Source organism: Mesoplodon bidens, assembly GCF_964165515.1.
Source record: "Mesoplodon bidens genome assembly, chromosome: X".
Classification (NCBI taxonomy): domain Eukaryota; kingdom Metazoa; phylum Chordata; class Mammalia; order Artiodactyla; family Ziphiidae; genus Mesoplodon; species Mesoplodon bidens.
In genome coordinates this window covers 27792860-27817627 of record NC_138163.1, presented here as the reverse complement: position 1 = coordinate 27817627, position 24768 = coordinate 27792860, and the positions used below count along the sequence as shown (strand labels likewise).

Sequence of the window (24768 nt, the reverse complement as noted above, 5' to 3'; positions counted from 1 at the left end):
AGGTGTGTGACCTTGGACCAGCTGCTTACTTACTCAGAACCTCAGTGTTCTCTTCTATACAATGGGGATCCTAATAAACCTTCCGTGTAGTACTGTTATGAAGATGAAGAGAGATTATGCATGCAAAGTGCTTAACATAGTCCTGGCTCATAGTAAAAGCTCCCTGAGTGGTAGCTATGATTGTTACTACTGCCTCTCTTACGCAGGATGCCAAGTGAACTCATACAAATGCATGAGAAACTTGGTCTGGGGGAGGGGAAGAGATCATTGATGAGCCAGCTTCCGCAGAGGTGTCCCTGAGGCCACTGATGGGGGAAGGGACCTGGAAGGAGGAATTCCGATGGTGGGAGGAGCTAAGGATTCTACTTAGGCTGGAAGGACTGGCTGGTTCTGAGAACAGGCAAAGAGAGGGAAGGAAGTTGGGGATTGGCCCTAAACATGTCTCAGCAGCGTGTTGCTCACCAGGATCAATTGCTGGCCTTCAATTCCAGCCGGCTAATGTTCCCCTTCTCAGGGTCTCAGCTGTCAGTTTCCTGGGGAGATTCCCTTCCTCAAAAGCTAGACAGAGGACTTTTTTCTTTGGAGAATACTGAAGCCATAAAGGTATTGTGGAAGGCCAGTACAAGCTAAAACTAATGAAATCTTGTGTAGGACCGTTTTGCATAAATGGAAGTTCACTGTACAAATGTAAAAATGATTATTAATACTCCCAATAATAACAGTAACAATCAATCTTTAGAGCTTGTTCTGTGGAGTGTGGCTGCTAGAGGTTGACACATCATCTCAGATGGCGAGAAACATCCCTAGGGTCCACCTGCATGCGAAATCAGCCCACATTCTTCTCCTCCTTTCCTGGGACCTCATCCTCCCAGAGTCACACACATAATTCAGCCTTCAGTGAAATGATTCTGACGCTATTGAGACTCCCTGGAGAATGGATGCCATGCAGAGGCAGTGAGTGTGGGCTCCTGACTTCAAGCTGCAGGAAGGCGAGGAATTGATACATCTCCTAAGCACCAAGGGCTCAACTCCTTTGGAGATGAGAAGGGCTTTGTCAAAGCCTGATGGTTTATTAATAATTCTCTCAACTGAAGAGAGCTCCGTGCTTATCAATTGACAAGTATTCAGTGAGAACCCTCTGTGGGGGATCTAAAGAGGTTTGGCATGGGGCTTCCCTGGTGGCACAGTGGTTGAGAGTCCGCCTGCCGATGCAGGGGACACGGGTTCGTGCCCCAGTCTGGGAGGATCCCACATGCCGCAGAGTGGCTGGGCCCGTGAGCCATGGCCGCTAAGCCTGCGCTCCGCAACGGGAGGGGCCACAACAGTGAGAGGCCCGCGTACCGCAAAAAAAAAAAAAAAAAAAGAGGTTTGGCAGAGCTGACAATGTGGTTGAGGAGACAGACCACAGACATATAAAGATTATTGACAATACAAAGCAGTCCCTTCAACAAAGGGATGCAAGCAGCTGGAGCAAAGTGGAAAAATATAAGATAGTTAGGAGACTTGACATCACTTAATCTCTCTGAGGCTTGGTTTCCCCGTCCTCTTGGAAAGGCAGCCTAGTGGTATTGAGAAAACATTAATTTTGGAGTCAGACCAACCTGACTTAAAATTTCAATTACCTCAAAAACTAACTAGGGGTCCTTGAACAAGTTACTTAACTCCTATGGGGTGCAATTACCTTGTGTATAAATTGGGGTATAATAGTAGCCCATACCACATAGGGTGATGGTGAGGATTAAATGAAAGCGCACATGTAAAGCACTGAACATAATGCCTGGCACACGGTAAGCACTCAATAATCAATTCCTATTATTATAATATGCAGGGGGAAAGGCAGGGAATGTTTGGAAATACAAGGGTTTTATTTTCCTCTTCAGCTCTTTATATGCCTGACATATTACATTTCATAGGAATGCAAATTCAAAAAGAAAACTTGTATGTAAACAATAATTATAATACTCTGTGATACCTTTTATATGCCTCCCTGGTATTGCTCACTAAATTTGGTATGATCAAATTTACAGAACAATGAAATAGCAGAGCAGGTAAATTATGTATTCCTTGTGGTCTTGAGTGCCTCTCTGAGCTTCAGTTTTCCCATCTGTAAAATGTGGCTAAGAACACCTACTTCACAGGGCTCTTGTAAAGATTAAATTAAAATGTGTATAAAGCACTTGGCACAGAATAGACAGAAGAGAAATGTTGGCTCCATTCCCCTTCTCTCTTTTATAAAAATGAGAATAATAAAGAATCAACCTCACTGGGTTATTATAAGGGTGAAGTCAGGTAAATATACAGGAAATGTTTGTAAACTGTAAGACCCTAATAACAGGCTTTACGGAACATTTGTTATATACAAGACCTGTGCAATTAACAAATGTTAATCAATTAGGTAAACATTAATTAAGTGTCTCACATACACAGGACACTGTTTTAGTGCTGTGAGTGATACAGAGATATCAGAGGAATTAAGGTGGGTGAGCCCCTCCACACAAGAACAGAGCATTAAGGACAGGAACTTGAGAGATGCTCCCATTTAGGGTACCAGAGGAGAATGCAGAGCCAGAAGGAGAAATCATTGATAAGAACACTAGTATAGCACAGTATCCTCAGAGCCAAGGGAAGGGAGAGTTTCGATAAATAAGGAGGGATTCACAATGTAGCATTCCACAGAGAAGGCAAATAAAATTATGACACAGATGTGTCCCCTTGGGTTAGGACTCCAAAAAGACATTGGTAGCTGCAGTGATAGGGGTCTCAGTAGAGTGTGTGTATGTGTGTGGAGATGGGGCAGGCACCATCTTGCTGTGGACCAAGGAATGAGCATATGGTGAGAAGTGAGGAGAGCAAGTCTACACTGCTCTTTGAAGGTGTTAAGGAATAAGGCTGAGAAAAGGAAGATTGGATGATAGCTGAAAGGGGACTCAGGGTCAGAGAAGGGTTGTTTTCATATAGGAGAGTTTGAATGTCTTTGTGGGCTGTGGGGAGGAAGCCCATAGGGAAAGAGATGAATAAGAAGGTTATTATGAGAGAGGGCTATTCAGCAGGCAGAAGTCTGAGACATGAGATCTGGGAGGTACAGCTAACGGAAGAAGGACTTTTTTAAAAAAGTATAGTTGATTTACAACATTGTGTTAGTTTCAAGTATACAGCAAAGTGATTCAGTTTTATTCATATATATTCTTTTTCAATTCTTTCCCATTATAGTTTATTACTGAATATAGTCCCCTGTGCTTTATTTTATATATGGTAGTGTGCATCTGGTAATCCCATACTCCCAACTTATCCCTCCCCCCTCCCCCTTTGATAACTATAAATTAACCTGGGTATGTATCTGGAAAAGATGAAAGCTCTAATTCGAAAAGATACCTGTACCCCAATGTTCACAGGAGCACTATTCACAAAACCAAGACATAGAAGCAACCTAAGCGTCCATCAACAGATGAATGGATAAAGAAGATGTGGCAAAAAAAAAAAAAAGATGTGGCACATACATACAATGGAATATTACTCAGCCATAAAAAATGAATGAAATAATGCCATTTGCAGCAACATGGATGGACCTAGAGATCGTCATACTGAGTGAAGTAAGTCAGACAGAGAAAGACAAATATTATGTGGTATCACTTAAATGTGAAATCTAAAATATGATACAAATGAACTTATTTACAAAAGAGAAACAGACTCACAGACACAGAAAACAAACTTATGGTTACCTAAGAGGGACTTTCAGTCAATAAGGAAAATGGGATTACGGGGGAGCAAATGCTGCCAAGTTGTCAAGCGGACTAAGAACTGACAAGGGGCCACTGCATCTAGCCTTGGGAAGCTACGAGGGCCTTCAATGGTGGGCATGGAATGGGAAGAAGTAAAATAGTGAGTGGAGGCAGAGACCATACACTTGAGAAGTTTTGCAGACCCAAGAGCAGGTAGAGAAAGGCTGAGGGAAAGAATGTGTCTTATGGTGAAGGTTGGGATGTGTGTAGGCAGAGGGAAGGGGTCAGTGGAAAGGGAGCAGCTGAAGGGACAAGAGAGTGAGAGTCTCTGCTGGCTGAGGTGGCAGCAACAGGAGGGGCTGAGCATCAGTGAGGAGGGCCCCCGAGAGGGCCCTTCCCACCTTTGAAGTGGGAAGGAAGAACAAAAAACCCAGAGAGGCTAAGGTTCTGCATTCAGTCCTTGAACCTGGCCTTGGACATTAATATCACCACTCCTGACCCCATACCTTTCAGGGCATCTATCACTGAGTAGATTTGAGGGATAGCCTCTGAGGATAGCAACGTGTGTGTTGGTGGATATACTGGTAGCTCTCTCTCTAGGGAGGCAGAAGAGAGCCATAGCCCCAGAGCATGGCCCAGCCAGGAGAGCCAGCCATCTATGACCTATACCCATGCCACACAGTCTCTTCGTTCCCAATTTCCTCCCTGAAATCACCACCCCGTAGCCCCTCTTGAAAACAAAGTCGAGGTCCACAGTCGCTCAGAGGCTCGAGTTTTCCTGTTATTCTCTAAGGCACTGGGGGCCCAGAGCCTGTTGAATGCATCATATGGCCTTACTGCCACTTGATCTGGCCCCCGCTAGGACCCCTCCACTCCAGTGTGGCTGTTCTCTGGTCCTAGGCAGTTATAGCTCAGATAGCCCCTCTTGTCCATGTCCCTTAACTTACAGTCTGACAAGTCTCCTGGGATTTGGAAGGTGGACCGGCAGGGCAGTTATAAGCCCTGGGTGCTTGAAAGTAGGAGAGGGTTCTTGGTCCCAGAAGGCAGGAGAGATGCGCCTTGAGTATGTGCCAGACCCAAAACAGCTTGGAAGATAAGGTCAGCCTTTAGCATCTTTAGTTCTGAGGCCAAGTCTGGTGTTCACATACCAGCCCCCACAGTGCCTGGGATGTAGGAATGCAGGGGAGAAGGACAGACAACTCACTAGCTAGGGAATACTGGGCTCTGGAGCTAGCCCTGAGTCCTTAAGACTTGAGTTGTCCCAGGATTGAGTTATAGCGGAGAAAGGCTTACTTGCATTGACAAATGGCAATTAACAAAGGAGGTGATTAAAAGTGAGAGAAGCTACAGCCTCAAAAATGTCAGCGGTTGGTGTGCAAGAGAATTTCTTCATTGACTTTTCCTCTGCCCTTCTCCCTCCGCCTTTTCTTCCCTCCCCTTTTGCTCTTCTTCCTTCTCGTCTGCTCTCCTTCTGCTTCCTCCATCCACCCCCACCCGCAGCTACTGATGTGATTTCTCATGATCTACAGTCAAATGCCATTAATCCCGACAGGCTCACGAGGGTCTAGCTAAGCTGTCTGATGAACCAATCCTGTGAGCAGACAGACCAGGGGAAGCGGCAGGCAGACCACCCACCCACCCCACCCCCTCAGGGTAATGGAAGCTAAACCAATGAACTAGAGTGGCTGCCCCGAGAATAATCAATACATCACTCGGGGTCCGAGAGAGGTGGAAAACTCCCCAGCAAACAGTGCTCAGGACATATCCCATGGCCTCCTCTTCCGTGAATGTTCATGGCGCACCAGCCGCACAGGCCTGGCCTAACTCTGCTCTCAAGGTGCTGCTCCCAGATTCCGCCTGGCCCATCTTGGTTTCAGAGGGAGGTCATTCATTCCAGTGGGATGTGACAGGTGCCATCTTCAGGCGCCTGGCTCTGCTCCCAGTGGCAGGGACTGTTGTTGACTGCAAATCCCCCAAGTGCCATGCTGGTCTGAAGAGAGCAAGCCCTGGGATGGGCAGATGACCTTTCAAGAGCCCACGAAGCCAAGGCGAGATGACAGTGTGATGTAATGGACCGAGCCCTGGACTAGGAGGCTGGACACTTGGCTTCTAGTTCCATTTCAGCCACGAACTTGCTCGGCGATGTTAGGTAAGTCACTTTCCCTCCCTGGATCTCAGTGTCCTCCCTGGGATGTGAGGAGGTTGGACTAGATTATCTTTAATGACATTTCCAACCCTGATAAGTGAACCCTGCAATTTAAAAAACAAGCAAACTATTTTTGGAAAAATTCCAGCTCTGATTAGATTGTGGGGGGGACTCTTTCTCTAGGGCTTCCATTTAGCCGTATTGCCACAAAATCGCCCACCTCAAACTCCCACTCAGTACACGCAGCCATTTTCCCACCACTCAAGCTCCATCTAAGACATCAAAACCAGTCATGGGTCCAGCCTGTCCCTCCTCCTGAGCTAGCTCTGTGCTTGGGGCTGGGACATTCTGAAGGAGTCCCTGTGGGAGGAGATGTGCCACTGACCCCCAGATTTTAGCATAGGCAGGTGGAGTGGCTAACTAGGTTGGAGAGATTTCCCCCAAGTTTGTATTTCCAAACTTTTTAACGTACAGTAAAATTGAAAGAATGACACAAATATTTGTACATACCCTCATTAATAATTTGCCGTATTTGCACACTCTCCCTTCTCTCTTTCCTTCCCCACCCCCTCTCCTATATTGTAGACATGATGGCACTTCACTTGCAGATACTTCAGCATATATCTCCTAAGAATAAGAATGTCCTTTGCCGGGAGGCATTTAAAAGACCCTACGATGCTCACCTAGGGGAAAGGCTCCAGTCTCTAGAGTCCAAAGGAGATCAAAAAGTATATGAGGTCTAAAGACCAGATTAAAATCTGCATATGGGTAGTGTGAGAAGGAGCTAAGCACAACAGAAGGAGGCACAAACAGTGGTCAAAGTGCAGAATGACCTTGGGCAAGTCACTTCCCTTTCTTGAGCTTCACTTTCGTCATCTATAAAATGGGGATTGTGCTAATCTCTCTCCTGCCAATCTCCCAAGCTGTATGAGGCTCAGATGTGAAAATAGATATGAGAGCACATGGGGACCTGCCACACTTAAACATTTAAGGGCAAGTGATTTACAGAGATGACCTTCAGAGCTAGTAAAGAGCAGGAGCAATAACTTCCCTGGCCCCAGTCCTGGACGCCTCTGGTAACACATGAAGTCGATAGTCCCCCAGCTCAACCCCCAAACTCTTGTTACTGAAAGCCACAAAATTTTCATTTATAATGGAAATTTCAGTGGCTCACATCTTTTGCAGTTTTTCAAAGGCATAAACACTCACCCCAGTTCTTTCTAGTTCTTTTTTCAGATAACTCCATTTTCTCTTACTGATGACGGCACAAAACTAAAAGATCACCTCTCTACTTTTTCTTCTTTCTGACATTTTCTTCTGTGCTCCCCCTTAATTCCTACTATTCTGCCCCACCCTGTTGAGACTTCTAAGACTTAAAAAATTCTATCATCCTAACTACCCTTAGCTCAAAGAGCAAAATGCTTTACAAAATTAAGTGAGCATTTGGGATTTTTAACTTGATTTTATCTTTTCATTCAACCAGAGGGATATGTGCGTGGGAGATGCACTTGTCAACTAAAAGCAATTTCTCTGCCTCCTTGGGGACCAAAGCGTAATCGTAGCTCTGTCTTCCTGGTGTCAGGATGAAACTTGCATTTTCCTGAGTGGTGTCAGCACACTGACAGACAGCTCCTGGGATCTATTGAGGGGTACTGGAAAAGAACGGGCAGGGGGGTGAGAGATCTCGAGGCTGGTCTTGGCTCATCTCTCCTCCCCTGGGTGACCTTGGGCTAGTCACTTACTGTCTTTTGCCTCAGCTTTTCTAACTTAAAAAATGGGAATAATTTTCTCCCATTTCTACCTCACAAAGATGGTGCCAGGACCTTGTCAGGCTTTGGTGATATGAAAATGCTTGGAAATAATAGAGCTGTGGGGAAAAGAATAAAGTGCTGTAGAAGCAGTGTATCCTAGGAAAGCTAAGTAGCTGCAAAGGAACTTTAAGTTTTCTTTGTACAACTCCACTTGAGAAATGAGGAAACCAAGGTCTTTCTGAGGTTCAGAGAGGTCCCAAATCGTGCCCCATGATTTTGCTATACGTTCGCCGTGAGCTCAGACAGATCCTCCCCAAACAGAAGAGCAGAGAGGTAAAGTCTCGGGGTCCTAAGGCTTATAGCCCCCTTTAGAGAACACATATGACCCTATACACACCATGTGGACCTTCTGATAGGACTCCTCAAAAGGAGGTGTTGGGAGGCAAGCTTGCTAATCTCCCAATTCCTTCCATGGGCTTGGGGGTAGTTACCTTTGTTATCTCACTCCTGAAATTGCAGAGACCTTCATAGTAACCTGCTGAGGAAGCTGGGCAGGGGGACAGGGACCCTCATTTCATAGAGGAGGAGTCTGGGGTTCAGGTTGGGAAGCAGACATACTTGCATCCATTCAGCCAGTCAGTCAACATGCCCAGCCTCACTCCTAGTATTTTAGCTTTAAATGCCATACTCTTTCCACGGTGCTTCCGCTGCCTCTTGCCTGATGTAAGGACCCCAAGTAGGGAATCCAAGTGAGATAACCTGACTGAAAAATGCTACATAGACATACACAAGGATTCTTAGAAAATCCAAATGAATGACCTTTATGGTGTATGCTCATTTTGAATGCCACTAGACCCTATCAGGAGTCAAGTTTTGAGGTTTGCTCAATTTCTCATGCTACATATTTACCCATACACCCAAAGGAAGTAGAGTGGGGTTAAAGGGATCAAGTTCTCCATAGGGCTGCCCCAGTGTTCCTTGTAGCTGGAGTGCAGTGGGGAGAGACAGTGGTGGAGGGTTTTCAGGGAAAGACTTCTTTCCTCTATACTAGAGTTTCTCTAACTTTATTTGGTATAAGAGCTCCCATGGGGAGCTTGTTAAAAATGCTGTTTTCTGGTCCCCATACCCAGAGATTCTTGTTCAATGAGTCTGGAGTGGGAGGAGGGGATTTGCATCATTACAGCACATCCCAAGTGATTCTGATGCAGCTGGTCCAAAGGACCATACTTTGGAAAATCCTGGTCCATGGCAAAGTTTACAGGCCTTTGATACTTGGAATCCCATTTAAATAGCAACTGTTTGCCTGGGTGCTAACTACTTTTGAGCTTCAGGAAAAAAGATAGAAGGTTTGAAACCTTTCTTCTCAAAGTCAGCAAGCCTCCAGCTTGACTTCATCATCGTGCCTTCTTCTTAGCTAGAATGTTTTCTTCCTGCTAAAGACTTCATGGCAAACAATGACCTAAGTTAGGAGCAGCGTGCTTGGCCTTTAACTGGAATTGCAATGAGACACCCTTAAGAGGCACCAAGCTGTCAAGCTCTAAGCCTTAAACTATTAGGGTGAGGGCATATATACCCAATGTGCCCCTTGTACACCTTGGTGTGAGGGGTTGCAGGTCCAGGCTAGCAGGTTCTTGGTTGCTCAATTGGGGTGCTAAGGGCCTCTGCGTTCTTGGAAAGGAGATACCATAACAGGTTATGTGGCCCTGCACAGGACAGGAGTTCTGCATTTTACTCGCAGACCAACTTTTAGCTTTTTCTGGGTCACCAAAGCCAGGCCCAGTGTCCTGCACCAAGAGAACAATCCCAGCATAAAGGCCCCAGTCTTTCCCTTACCTAACCTCATCCTTTATTCTGTGGACAAGGTTACAGTTTTTTTCCTATCAGTAGTATTTTCTAACTCCAGAAAAAGACATATAGAAAAGTTGGAAAATACTAAAATATGGAAATAATAACACAGTTTAAAATCGCCCATAATTGCATTGCTTAAACAATCACTACTAAGATTCTGGTGTGTTTCATGTTAACACTTTTTTTCTATGTATAAGCTTATTATTTATTTGTACTATTTATATAATAGTGTGCACACATTTTGCATTTTGATTATTTTTCACTTAAAATAATCATAAATGTTTTTTTTCAGATTATCATATAGGCTTCCAAATTATACATTTAAAAATAATTCATTGAGTGAATCAACATTATATACATAGCTCAATATCTTGCACACAGAGGACATTTAATAAATATTTGTTGAATGAATGGATGGATTGATGGATAAATGCATTCCCCTATTATGTGACATTTAGTTAAGGGTAAATATTTTCAAAGGAAACAACACTAAGTAATTAAGTGGCAGAGGAGGTAGGTCAAAGAAAAAGGAGTTGGGGAGAACTGCTAACTTGACTGTTAACTAAAATTTTTTGAGAATTCTGAACTCTATATTTCCCCTTTTCTTTTTTCCAAATGAGTAGGCTTTGGTTTGCCAGGAGTTTGTTCACAACTGTTAATATCCCCATTTTACAGATAAGGAAAACTAAGCCTCAGAGAGGTTAAATAATCTTCCTAAGATTACATAGCTAGTATGTAGCACAGTTGGGCTTCCAATCTAGGTCTGTGAGCATCCTTAGCTTTGTTCCTTTACTACATCACACCTCCTGCAGAAAAAAATGTGACCAAGAGGGATAGTGGTCATGAGTTTGTACTTTAGGTAGAGCTATTTTGGAAGCAGAGAAACTTCAGTTACTGAGGGCCATTGGATTGGACTGGGCAGGCAGCCTTTATGCCATGAGGGAGCCCTCCGAAAAAATCTCATTCAGCTGGAAAAAAAAGAAACCCATTGAGACCATTACAAAAGCTGATGGTGTACACGCTCGTGGGAAGAGGTAAGGCCGAGATTTCAATATCCAGAGCCTGAAACTGGACATTTCTAGATGTCAGACTTGTTTGGCTTGGATGACTGGGTATTTGTACAGCAGAAATTGGTAAAAGAGCAGGTCTGGTGAATGTTTGTTGACTCTGATTGCTTTTAGAAAACAGAGAAAATTGGAAATGATTTAGAAATTGGTGTAAAGGCAGAGAAGTACCATGTTTCCCAGAAAGGAAGGAAAATGAATGGAAGCCCTTTAAACTCTAACTACAGCTCTGCTTTGCTAAGAATTGCATGGTGAAGTACAGGCGATTTTTTCATTCTACGCACCCCCTTTGCTGCATTAATGCTAATATCAGTGGTTAGCAAAGCAAATGTAATAACTGCTCTCCTCAAAGGACTTGTGATTGCAGCTTCCACTCCTCAAGCCTGCAATTGAGCTGTTGGAAGAGGATTTTTCATATTACTTTCTACCTCCTCACTAGCGTTTTGATCGACAGAGTCCCATTTTCCCAGCGGAGAAAAACAAGGCACAGAGTCATGTTTGTACAACTGCCAATGGAGAATTGGGGGAGAAATTAATTGGGGGCCCTGAACTTGAATAGAAAAGGAAATTTCGATTAGAAGCCCTTCTTGCTCACTATGGTCCATCTCTGGTGGCTGCTTCTACTGCAGGATTTGGAGGTAGGACTTGTTTACTACCACCAGATCCCCCAAACACTGAACCTATAATGGTATGTGCCCCCATATGTATTTAAAATTTAAAAATACAAAGCCATAAAAGAAGTGCAACGAAATCCAACACAGTACCACCCCCCACATTGAAATATCAAATATCAAATTCTTTCTAAAAATAAAGGTTGGTGCCCCTCCTATGCCAGTGCCCTGAGCAAAAGCATAGGCGGTGGAATCCGTAAGTCAGTGGCAACTGGGGTGCGCCCCATATTTATACACATTTGACACCGTGTTCTCTTATCTCAGTTAGGGATCAACCTCCTCAAAACAAAAGTTCCCCGGCAGGAAAGCATCTCCCTCTTCCCCGAAGGATCCGCAGGGCAGGAACATTAAAATTACTTTCAACTTGGGGGCCGAAACTCTTTTCTCCTACTCACATTTTTGATCCTCGAGAACAGAGCTGTGACATAACACATCAAATCTGGAGCTACTCACAGCGGAGGTGATGCCTCCCCTAAGACAGGGGGTCCCCAAGGGCTGAGGCAGTGCCTCCCCTTCCGGTTCAGGGCTCCTAAGGCAGACACCACTTCCCGCCCAGATTGGGCCTCCTGAAGGCTGAGATGATGTGTCTGCTAAACGTGGGGGTTTCAGGGCTGGAATACAATCTCACCCTGAGATCTGAGGCTCCCAGGGGCAGGTGCACTATCTCGCCCTCGAATACCAGCTTCTAGGGGACAGGCTTGCTTTTACGTGCCAGGGTAGGGCTCCTGGGGGCAGGGGCCTCCCTTCCCTCTCAGATTCGGGGCTCACCAGGGCAGAGATGGCGTCTCCCCTCAGACTCTGGGCTCCCCGGGATAGGGGCACGGTCCCGCCCTCAGAGTCAGGGCTTCCCGGGACAGGAGCTGTATCTCGGCCTCCCTCCGCGTGGGGGAAAGGGGCTGCGGGACCAGCGGCCTCTCCTCTGGCGGGAGGGGGGGCTCCCCTGAGGCCCTGCCCCTTTTGTGACATGCCCGAGGTGTCCGGTGACCGAAACACTCTTAGCTGGGTGCAGGGTGCGGCTCAGGGCGTGGTCACCGGGGGCTACTTAGGGTAGCTGGCGCGGGGGCCGGCGCGGAAGCCGGCTGCGAGGCTGCGGCGCCGAGCGCTGGCCATGGCGTGGATGCTGGACTGCCTTTTCGCCTCGGCCTTCGAGCCCCGCCCCCGCCGTGGTGAGTGGGGCCCACCGAGTCGGGGGGCTGTGGGGTCCTTCGCTGGGGCTGCAGGCGGCTGCAGCCCCTGCCAGGCGCCCTGGGGCTTGGCTCGCCGTCCCTTCGCCTCCCTTCCTGCTGGCTTTTAGCTAATTGTTCCTGGCTCAAGGACTGCCCCGTCGAGGCCCCGCATAAATCACCGGCTTTGCCGGGAACAGCGAGCAATCGCGCTAATGGCTCGGCGTGATGCGGGTCGAGCGCGGGGGCGGAGTCGCTGGCTCAGCCGTCCTCGGGGAGAGCTAGAGAGTAGGGGCCAGACGCATAGGAGCATAGTCCTGAAACCCAAGGGCCCTAAAGGCCCAAGGATGAACGTCCCTGGCCGGGCAGCTAGGGCCCGTGAACCCTGAAGATGGAGGGGGGGGGGGGCGATCGTTTTGCCTTGAAGCTTGTCCGACCTTGTCCCAATCTCAACTACTGAATATCGACATGGGTCCTTCAGAGTCATTGAATTCAACCCCTTTATTTAAGAGATGGTGACACTAAAGGCCAGAGATGGCAAAGGCCTGCCCAAGGTCACACAAGGAGTTGGCAGCAGATCTGGCTCTGCTGAGGCCCTGCCAATTGCCCACTGCCCCAAAGCTCCCAATGGCAGAGGCCTGGGGTCTTTAGTCCGGGTGTTCCCTTGGGTACTTTGTTATCAATGCTGTTTTCCCTGTCCTTGCGGAGTTGAGGACATAGGTGTGTGAAAGATCACAGCACCACTGTGATACGTGGGTGACATTTCACCCCCTTCTTGGAAGTGCTTCTATAAAGTACGCTTTGGAAACTGATTATTTATTTTTCCTCCTTAAAGTTTCAGGAGACTTATCTTTTATGTTTGAGATTTCCCAGGACCCCCACCCACACTGTCCTTCACTCCCCCTTGGTAGGCCCCACCCCCTCGAGGCTGCCACCTGCCCCCACTGCCACCTGTTTTTCCATAGTCTCCACCTCCAAAATCTATATTGGTGAGAGTGCGTCATTGGTCGCCAGCCATAGACCAAACCTGGGGTTGTCTCCTCTTTCCCCTGCCCCCTCACAGGCGGGGGAGAAGAGGCAGGGAGAGGAGGGGCCTCAGCAACTTAATTCTGCAGAAACCCATGTGTAGTCCTTGCCAGCCCCAGCACCCTGAGAACCATCCCAGGAGTCTGACCTACTGCTAAGGGACTGCAGCATGCTTAGCAAGTTCAAGAGCTGTCTGTGGCAGGCCACAAGTTCTCTGAGAAAGCAAAAGATCTGCATACACACAGAGAGTTGTTTTGTTCTGTATATTTTTTTCAAGTTTATGTGATCCCAGTGAATCAAAAAAAATAAGGGTGTTTTCTAAGATGCCTTTTAAGGCCTTACAGCTCAAACACCCTACCCTTGTAAAGGGGGTAGGGTGAACCATTCCATCCCTGCCTGGCCTGCAAGGCTGTCATGTGACTCCAATGAGATCAAGGATATGAAGTCTCCTTTATGAATAACCCCGTTGGGAAGGGGTCAGTATCACACAAGGAAGCCCATCCCCGTCTAAAAACAGTCATTTCTATTAGAATTAGGAGGCTTTTTCTTAAACTGAACCCAAATCTCTGTTTTTCTGGCTCTGGCAATGACCTTCATGATCCTTCCAAGAGAACAGTGCCAGCCCTCTCCATTCCCCCACCCCCACTCACCCCTGTTTTTATGCAGGCCAAACCTCCCCAGTTCCTTCATCTGTTTAACATGTGACGTGGCTACAAGGCTCCTACCCGCATCTAGCTGCTCTTCTTTGAGCATGCTCCAAGTTGTGAATGCCCAATGACCTGGCCAAAAGAGGATTTCCAGCCGTGTCCCTGTAAATATAGTCCTGGATGGCTGACTTTCCCTCTTTTGGAAGCCCACGTTCACACTCATGGTACACACACACGTAGCCACAAATACACACATACATACACATTCCCACACCCACACATGCCCACATACGAAGTCACCAACGCACAAACACATACTTCACATGCATCAAGTACTTTTCACGCACAATGCAACATAACCACATCACACATGCATGCACTACACACAAATCCTTTGTACATGCTGCGCAGTTCACACACAAATAGCTAATTTATATTGGAAGTACTTTCTTCACCTGAAACTACTCATTTTTTAAAAAGTAAACTCAAGTTCTTTTCAGAGTCTCCATTCTGTATTTTGTTGTTTGAATACAAGTGCAAGACCTTATATTTACTACTGCATTTCCAGTCTGATGAGACCTGTCCCCCTACATATGCCAGTGGTACACCACTGCCTACCCCAGCTCTATTACTTGTACAGAGCAGCTAATATATGTGAAGTAGTTCCCAGATGCTGGGCCCTAGTCTCAACCCTTTACATGTATGATCTCACTTAAGTCACACAACATCATTTTGAAATAAGTAATTAGTCTTTGTGTACAGTTTTTGACCAGGTAAGAACTCATTCACTGCAGCCCTCCCCCCACCGCCACCCCACCAAGAAATGCTGTGCAATATGAAAGGTAACTTTGTGCATAACTATTGATATTCTGTAGGGCTACAATTGCCCTTGGTGCCTCCCTTCAAATGCCTTCCAGAAATCCTCAGGAGTCAGAGGGAGGGAGTAGCTGGCCGATGATGGGGAAGAGTGGGGGAAGTATTCTAAATGTTCCTTCACCCACCCACCCACCCACCTCTTGCTAAGGAGATTGTTGGTACATCAGAACAATCTTTTGAGGGTTGCAATGGGCAATCGACGACCATATGAAGACATTTGGGAGGGGCATCATTGAGATCTGGGAAGAAGGGGGACCCAGAAAGGTCTTCTTTCCCAGGGAAAGGGACAGCACGACTGACCCACTTGAAATTCTCTCCCCAGTTCACTCCTGGCATTGGATTTAGCCTCAGACAATTGGACTTCTGTAAAGCAGCCAAAACTCTAAAGCTGAAGGGACCATAGGGCCCACTTTACATACAAATTTGATCTTTTTCTGGGGATGGGACCCAATCGATTCGCTGAGGCCAGGCCTGGTTGAGCTGCACAGGATTATTTCCCAGAGCTGGGGCGAGTTTGCCAGTGAGACACCCCACTTCCCTGGTCATGGCATCAGACTAGCACCCTCACCCACTAATGGCAGGACTTCCCAAAGTTCCTTTGAAAATCATTTGTTTCCACTTCAAAAGGCATTTCTCCATAGGAAAATAATGTGACACTCTATAGAGCTTAGGTTCCTAGGTTAGGCCACGCTTTACCCACCATAAGGATAGAATGCAGAATCTGTGTGATGAAAACTGGTAGAAAATAATACTCTTGCAAGTGTACCTCAGGCTCCAGCAGTAGAGCTGACATTCATCAAGCTTAAATATCAAATGACAGAAAGCATATTGGGCATTGATAGAGCAGGATACCAGGTCCCCGAGGGTGACGATGGCAACAGGAAAAGCAGTTTCATTCCCTTTTTCACACTTATCAGCCAAGACAACCTAAATGTCCAACTGTAGTGGAATGGTTAAATAAACTATATGACATATCCACTTGTTAGGCTAGTCTACATCCATAAAAATGCTGTTCATGAAGAATATGTAGGACATGGAAAATGGTATGATTTATGTGTCAAATATGCATTTTTAAAAGACTGGAAGAAAATTCAGCAACAAGGTAAACTAAGAGATCCTGTTAGGTTGGTGGGATAATAGTCATTTTCTTCTCTGTTTCCCAAAATCTCTATTAATTAAGTTTGTTCTTAAATTACTCTTATAATTTACAGAGGTGTTTAAAAGGCTAACCGAAGGCCTATAGTATACAAATAGTCCATACAATAATTACAATGATCTAAAATCCCACTATACATAGTTTAATCTAAGGGATTTTTTTCTTCAAACTTTAGTTTAAGTGTAATGACTAAATCAGGTCAACCAAATGTGATCCTCCCAATGATCATGAAATGTCCTCTAACACTGGGTGGGAAAAGGTAGAACTGGATTGAAACTGCTTTTATAGTTTTGCAATAAGCAAGTTTCTTAGCCTCTTTTAAAATAATATAATAATATCTATATTTCCAGGTTATAAATTATAATCGTTATGATTTTTAATATCTATTTAATAATAGTTATATTATTGTTATTGGAGATATCATTATATTAAGTGCCTTCTATGGTTCATGTATCAAAAGATGTGTTTTAGTCCTTCTTCAAATATTTACTGTGTACCAGTCATCTTACACAAATGATCTCATTTAACTTTCATAACAACTCTTTGAGGTAAGTATTATCATCTTCATTGAAAAGACAAAAACTCAGAGAGGTTCAGTAACTTGCTCACGGCCACACAGTAGCTGAGCAAGGGTTACAACCCCTTTTGGTCTGATTTCAAAGCTTGAGTGAGATTAAAAGAAATAACACATGCAAAGCTTCTAGCACTACGCTGATATAGAGCAGACATTTACTAGGTGGTCAATACAATGTTGCTGATGTTCCCTTGCCCAGAGTTCAAATTCTGGTCTTTGATCTGCTTAACTACTTATAGATTCCTTTCTATGAAAAGGTGCACATTTCAATTGAAAGATGCAATGCAAACACCACCTGTGTCCTTATTGCTGGGGCTCTGAGTCACTAGGAAACGATTTCTGTTTCCTTCTGGCAGTATCATTTGTTCTCACATGTATCAGCAGAAGTAGGTAGATGGCATGTCTGATGAGCCTTGGCAGCTAGCGTCATGTCTCAGATACACTTCTTGAGAAACCACGTGGCTTCCTCGGGATAGGCACCTGCTACCCAGTAACTGGTAGGTCCCTGCACTGAGGGATGCTTATTAAATGGCTGGGGCCTATCTTGAACCCCTGTTCCAACAATTCTCTGTATAGTTTGGCTGACCCTTAATCGTTTCCCCTCCCACTTTCCTCCACTAAGCAGGGGCTGCGGGACCTCCTCAGAAGCCGACAGGGGTAGGAACTAGAGAAGATTTTCAATTCCTAAATCCTCAGAGGGACTCATTAATAGATTATCTTGCATGGTGGAGTCTAGGGTCAGTGAGGAGTAGCATGCAGGATGAATAAGAGAGGTGAAGGAGAAGGAGGAATTGAAGGCATCCTCCAGAGACTGGGAGCACCTGAAGCCCGGCCTCTCAGAGCTTTTTCTGCCATGACTCTCAATACTTCTCTATTCTGTAGCCTCTTTATCCCCACCTGAGATTATATCCACCCCCTACACTCAGCTTCTTAACCTTCACCCACCACTCTCTGCCCAAATGCAGCTTCAGCTTGTAGTGACTTATTTTTGTCTCTAGAGGGAGGCAATAGCATCAGGGAGGAAAGGGCACAGATTTGGGGTCTTCTCTTACTTTACCAAAGGGTAGATTTTATTTTCCTTTAACTGCGAACAGATAAATAACAACTAATTGGAACAGTATTTTAGGTGCTGCAAAATATATCTCAGAGAAACATCATCGCTCCCCTCATCTACCCCCCAACCTTGGTGGCTGCTAGAAGAAGGGTGGCCTTGGGAGCCCCTCCTGATTTCTAGGTTAGAGGTAGAAAACAAAAACAAAACAGAAGTCGTGGGGGCAGTTTAGCCAAGGAATATTTATGCTGTCTTTCTCTTGGGTACAGTGGCACACAGTTAAGAGACAGGGTCTGGACTGGGCGTGAAGTGACGGTTGGGGAGCTCAGTCCATAGTTGGGGTGGGAGGAAGTCTAGATGCTGAGCAGGTAGTTTGAAACTTTCCTGTATGGAGTATTACATCTGAAACGTTGGTTTCATTAACACTGCCAGGAGAAACTGCAGAGTGAGAATTGGACTTAGGGTCCAGTTCTTCCGGGCTGCATTAGGCTGATAAAAACATCACCCTAAAAGAAGAGGGGCTATTTCAAGAGTGTCAGACACAACAGTAATGAGGAAAATTGGCTTAGTCAGTCAGCTTCAGTACTTGAACACCCCGGTTGAGACACTCTGGGCTATATGGGCAGGGCGTGAGTAAAGCAAGAGAGGGAATTAGCCTTTTCTTGAACATTTATTAGACGTGTTAGACATTTGGCTGACACTTTCCATATTTTACCTCCTTGTCATCTGAACATGTCTAAGGCAGGTGTTAACAGCTCCAATCTACAGATGAGAAAACTGAGGTTCTGAGGGATGAAGTAACCTTCCCAAGATCACATAGCAAGTAAGGGATGGAGCTGGGATACAAACTCAAAGCTGTCTGAAGGTCCTCATCTTTCAAGGGTTTTACTCACATTTTTCTTGTGAAAACCAAGGTCTCCCTCTTCAATAAAATTCACATTTTGGTTCCTTGCCTGTAACGGGGGTTATTAAAGCATCTTGGAGCTTTTAGCTTCTTCAAAGTTGAAGTTTGTTCCCCATTTCACAGGTAAGAGTACTGGACTGGAGTGAACCAGACAGTCTTCATGAATTCAGGTGGGACTTACACAAAGGAATTTAGATAGGTGGTCCAGTGGTTGAGTGTATGTGTGTAGGGGCGGGAGGCAGAGGCCTCACAGGATCGACTGTGAGGAAGCATAAGTGGAGCTGGTATATTCAGAGGAGAGTGAGGAGGTGTCAGACTGGCCCGCAAAGCAGCAGGAAAGCCAAGCGCCTGAGACCAGATGCTGGGAGACACCAAAGTTTGCATGAACTTCTGGTACAGATTTACCAAGGGGCTTCAGCTACTCTGTGCCCTGTGTGACTTACACTAGCCTCTCTAGCAACCCCCACCCTGCACTTTAAAAAAAAAAGACTTTCTGGCTATGTAGTAGTTTAGGTAATGCTTTTCCTGCCCACCCAGGAGGAAGTGCTGACCCAGGCCCAGCTGGGGGTGAAGCTTTACGGATGTTACAGCTGCTTCTAGTCCGCACGCCAGACTCATTTGTGCCAGTTGAAAGGGCACAATAATAACAGTAGCAATTTAAATCGTGCTTCTTGCTTTCCGCTTTCCCCCCTGAAAAGCGGCGAAGTGACTCACCACTGTTGAATCGTCCCTCCCTATCCACTCCCTGACCCCTTTGCGGCAGTCTAGGCTGGTTCCCTGGGGGCTGAGCTGGAAGTCTGTTCTTCCTGCGGCCCTTTAGCTGTGACGGAGCCACCCCCCCCAATAAATGTGTTCCCCCAAAATGCGATGTATTGTTTTAATTTGAAATTCTCATATGAGGCTGCTTGGAGGGCATTAGAGCAGCATGAACCCATTAGGTAAGCACAGTTCTCCCCTCCAAACATGAATAATACAAAATGGGACCCATTCAGGAATCTTTTGAGGGGGCTCTGCTTGTTTTTCTATATGCAGTTTCATATGGAGATGACTGGTCTGCTTGAAATTTACTACATACCAACTTCTGGTGGTAATGCCATAAAAATAGGTCCAGGGGAGCTGTGAAATCATTCCCTTACTCCATCCTGACCCCTCACCCCCATCCCCATCCCCATCCAATTCCCCTGACCCTATGGCTAGAAAATGCTCATTCTCTGCTCTTTCTTTCAGCACCAGCCTAAGGAGAGCTCCCAGAACTGGAGGTGGTGAGGTGCTTATGAGCCTAGAGTAATTAAAGATTTTGAGGTGTCAACAAAGCAGGTAATTAGGTGGAGAAGGTATCAGCTGTCTGAGAGACAAAGAAAGTAATTATGCTGAGCACTCTTGGCGCTGTCAGTAAACTCCAAAGAAAGATTTGTTGGGAAGTGATACTGTTTGATAGAGACTTCAATGCCTAGCAGAAATGAGGGACTCTTGGTGAGGCTGCCTGGAACAGAAGAAAGGTTTAGGGAGCTTGGCAAACCTGGATTCAAATACCAGCCCTGCCTCCCACTGGCTGTGTGACCCTGGAGAAGTTACTTAACTCCTCTGAGTTCGAATTGTGATGTGCAAAATATTGATAAGACAGAGCTCTAATTACCTCATTAGGTCATTGTGAAGACTCAAGGAGATCATGCATGTAACAGCAGTAGCACAATGCCTGGTATACAATAAGTGCTTAATAAATGGTAACATTATTATCATGATCACTGTTATTATTACTATATACCAGGCATTCTCTACAGGAGCCCAGAGTTTAAAAGGAGAGACAAATAATCGCAGTTATGTATGGTCGTGTCATGAGAAGTATGAACAGTGTAACTATGATGGCTCAAAGGAGGGAGCCCTCAACTGGGAGGGAGGGGGTACAGAAAAGCAGAGAAAGTTTTGTGACTCCCGAGTTAGGTCTTAAAAAAATAAGTAGGCGTTTGTCACGAGGCCCAGGGGGAAAGGGATTCCAGGCAAGTGTATCTGCCCACACAAAGCCAAAGAGGTGTGAAACAGCCAAGCCTTGAGCTAATAGTTGGGCTCTGCTGGGCACGAACTGGGATCTCCTGGGGGAGGGGGGGAATCAGTGACCAAGAATCTTTCCAGTTTATTCCCACCAGCCCCTGAACCGCGCCTTAGGCGCCCTACCTGGCCAATCACGTGCGACGCCCTCCTCTTCTTTCCTCTAAGCAGTCAGGTAAGCTCACACCCAGCCCCCAGCGGGCCTGGTGCGCACAGCGGGGGGTCGGCGGACCCAGACCCGGCAGATCAGGCCAAGGGGAAAATGTGCCCAGGTCGCGGGCCCCTATCTCCTTCCTCGTCCCAGTCCTGGTGCAAAGCCCCCCTCCACCCCCAATTTAAAAAAAATCCACCAAGCACACAGCCACTTGGGTTCTTTAGACAACCCTGTGCTTTCTCACACACTACACCCGTAAACTCACGCCGCGACGCCCCTCCAAGACACACACGGTCTTCAGCCCTCCATCCTAGCACATACATTGGCTGCATGCGTCCCCACCACACACATGAATACATCACACTCAAACACACACGGACATTGCACCCTCACACACACAAACCTTTGAGCACACACGCCTTAAGTAAGCTCACATATAAAGACACCTTGCTCACAAACACACACAGTACACACCACAACAACCACCGCCCGTAAACCCACATTGACACAGCACAGCTAAGGGTAAACACACACCAAACAAATATATACACACAAGCTTCAACGGGCACACACACATACACACACTGCATACACATACACACTACAGCACGGCCACAAACCCCGGCAGAAACATACATCGAACACACCCATATCCAGACCACACCCACATAGTCACACTATCATCGGGCAGAAACATGCAACCTACAAACGTGCACACACAAACACCGCACAAACACACGCCCCACGTCCGAGCGCAAACCAAATACACTTCACACCCAGCACTCGGACTAAAACATGCAACACGCACACACACCCCACACCCAGCCACACACGGAACTCACAGGCGAACCGCACTTGCGCGCGCGCACACACGCGTACATGCATACATACATACACATACAGCCCGCCCCCTCCTTCCCTCAGGGCGGAAGAGAAGGGGGCGAGGATGGGAGGAGGGGGAAGAAAGGAGGGGGGGATGGGCGGGCGAGGCGCTGCGAGCACAGACGCTCTTTTCCCTTTGACCTGGGGTGTTGTTCCCATTAACCCGCCTGTTCCCCATTCCCGAGCAAAGGGAGTGAGTTGGGTCCAGATGGGATCCAGTCAGAACCCGGGAAAACTGGAAGGGCTGGGGAATCCGCCGGCGGGCGGAGGGCACGTGAGCTCCAGCCGGGACCCTGCCGGAGGCTCCTCCCCCGAGCAGCCTCCCTCTCAGACCCCTTCGCATCTTTGACCTCTGCTCCCCACCGCGGGGGGAGGTGGTGGAGGGAGGGGGTGCTTCTTCCTCTCCTACCCGAGAGAGTGAGCAACTGTTAGGGGTGGAAAGCTTTACTGGTTTCAAGAAGTAAGGAGTTTAGATCTGCAGAAAAGCTTTTTGCGAAACCTGTTCTAATCTAGTTTGAAGACGTCTCCTAATAGAGAGCTCACTATTTTGCAAAGCAACTAATTTTTACATAAGAGGCAATGGTTATTAGAAATCACCGACACCGCGCTGGACACATAGTAGGGCGTTATAAATGTTCCTCCTTCCCGCTTTTGTCAACAAATCTGGCAGGGCTATCTGCAGCCCAGCACCAGCCCGCGACAGCTCTGGGGCAGTCGGTCAGCTTTTTCTAGCACACAAGCCCCTGGAGAACAGCCGCCTTGGCCAGGGAGCCACCGGCGGCAGGGGGCGGTAGTGTCGCTTAGGGTGCTTTGCACGTCTCGCGGCATAGCCCCCGCGGGACAGTCTGAGGTCCCCTTCCTATGTGGCGGGCTACAGGGGTCACTCTAGAATACTCCGCGGCCAGAAGAACATCTGGCTCCTGTCCTCCGCCTGCCTCCTTTCTGTAGAGATGGACAGCGGGTGAAGGAGAGGAGGAGGAAGAGGACTTCCGCCTGAGGCAGCGCATTGTGTAAAGCGCCTTGCGGTGCAAAGTGCACAAGCTTCGGAGTCGGTATAGGTTCGAATCCCAGCTCTACCACTTCGCAGCTGACTACCTTGGCAGGTCACTGTCTTAAGTTGCGGGGTGGGTGTGAAATTTAAAGGAGGATATGTATGTAAAGTGCTAATTCCAGTTAAAATCCAAATGATGTACATTCCCTTCCATTCCCTCTCCCTAACCCTCACCAAGGATAAAGATTTGGGAGTTTGGGGAAGAGGGGGATCAGCGGCCAGAGATATGGCCACGAGGTAATGCCTCTAAGCCAGAAGATGGACAGAGGTTCAATTAGCACTCAATTTCTTAAGCAATGTGCTGTATTTAAGGGAAATGCCTGCACCAGTGATTTTAGCGATGCCACTCACTAGCCACAGGACATTTCAGTTCACAGCCCCAGTCCTTGGGGCTGCAGTGAGGCCACTCTGCCCATCACCTCACCTCTCACAGGGACTTCCTAAATCATTCCCACCCCCACCCCGAATTCTTCTCCCCCTTTCCAAGTTGCTGAGTTATTTTTTCATCGTAATGAACACTCATTGGATGCCAGGGACATCTTCTCTTACCTTATGCTTTGCCAGTGCCTAGCACAGTGCCAGATACAGCACAGGCTGTATACATGCGGCAAAGTGATGCCCTGGGTGAAATCCCCTGGAAACACTGAGACTTAAGGGCACATAAGGAGTTATCATAAGGAATTGAGCGAGAGGATTCCAATAGCAGCACCCCAGGCACTGTGGGGATGGAGGGCAGTGGCTTTTGAATAGGGGGCTATTCTATTCCTCCTCAAAGCCCTCCAGCCCTAAGCTTCCCTGGAAGGGGGTTGTCTCACTGTGGCTGAGGCTTCTGCAGTCAATTAAGAAGAGGGCCTCTTTCCTGGAGGGCAGAGGCCCTGGCCAGCTAGAGGGTGAGTCACTCTCTCAGAGTTGGGCAGCAGAGGTGGCACTAAAGTGACAATGAATTAGTCCAAGATGGCAAGGGGATATTACCTGAGTGATGATCAGGAGGAGGATAAAGCGGAAGCCTGAGCCCTTGAGGCTAGGATTAAGTGGTAGAATGTCTATATGCTTAAGCATAGTCAGCACCTAACCCACCTCCACACTTCTACCCCTCCAAGTCCCAAAGGATAGCCAGGCAGCTTCTTAGAGGAGGAAGTGGAGTGGAAATCATCCTTTGGGAGACCTGGGTTCCAATCCTGACTTGGATACTTGCTGTATAACCTTGGGCAAGCCCTTTTCCTTCCTGTTCTCAACACCAGAAGGAAGTTAAGTGGGCAAGAGGCTCTGTGCTGGGCCCTGTGCTAAGTAGTTTACCAGTGTTATTTCACACACTGTTCGCCATAGTGCTATGTGGTGAGCATTTATTCTGCTGTTTTGCAGTTGAGAAAACTGAGGCTGAGTGATATTTAACCATCTACTTTCTAACATATCATGCAGTCTTTATGTATTTATGTTACCAAGGCGATCACTGTAACTCAAGCCAATAACCTGCCAGTCCTCTGCCTAAATTGGCTCCTTTTGCACTCAGGTTCACATCATGTCTCCTGGCTGCCCCCCAACGCCAACCCGTGTTGCTTTCAAGGCAGTTGGCTACCTGGATGGGTTTCTCTTTTCATCTCCGGTGACACCCACCTACCCCCAATTCAGATCTTTCCCTGGCATATCAGCATAAGATCCCACATTAGAAAGCAAGCATCACCAGAAAGATGCACCCCAGTATCAGTCCCTTGTCACAAGGGTGGGGGATCTGGCTGCAAGATGTTGCAGTGAGGAAGGGGTGCAGAGCTGCCAGGGCCAGAAGGAGGGGCTGCCTAAAAAACCAAGAGGAGAGACAGAGAATGCCAGGGACAAATTGGACCAGCCTCAAACTGCTGCTCCCTCCCTTTCTCCCCCTCTCCTGATCTGGTGCTCTAGAATGCATAAAGGGGCAGCACCCAGCCCATTTTCAGCAGGTGGAGAGGGAGAGATCCTCTCCTTCAAAGGAAGGGAAAACCACCCTGAGCATTCAAATTACATTCCTGTGTCGGGTAAGATTTATTTAATTCCTGAGGGGTGGA

General features: G+C 47.0%; 1 protein-coding gene across 2 annotated transcripts in view; it reads left to right on the top strand.

Annotated features, from left to right (window-relative positions):
- The window catches only part of ARHGAP36 (Rho GTPase activating protein 36), a gene marked incomplete at both ends in the record, with an annotated part of 162961 nt that overhangs the window by 121049 nt on the left and 17144 nt on the right, over positions 1 to 24768 (top strand). The window contains one exon of one of the 2 annotated variants that reach the window (XM_081222681.1): positions 12308 to 12365. The exons of the other annotated variant lie outside the window; for it this stretch is intronic. Coding sequence (XP_081078807.1) covers positions 12308 to 12365 — 58 coding nt within the window. Of the gene's footprint in view, positions 1 to 12307; positions 12366 to 24768 lie in introns of those variants that run through there. 2 annotated transcript variants of the gene reach the window in all.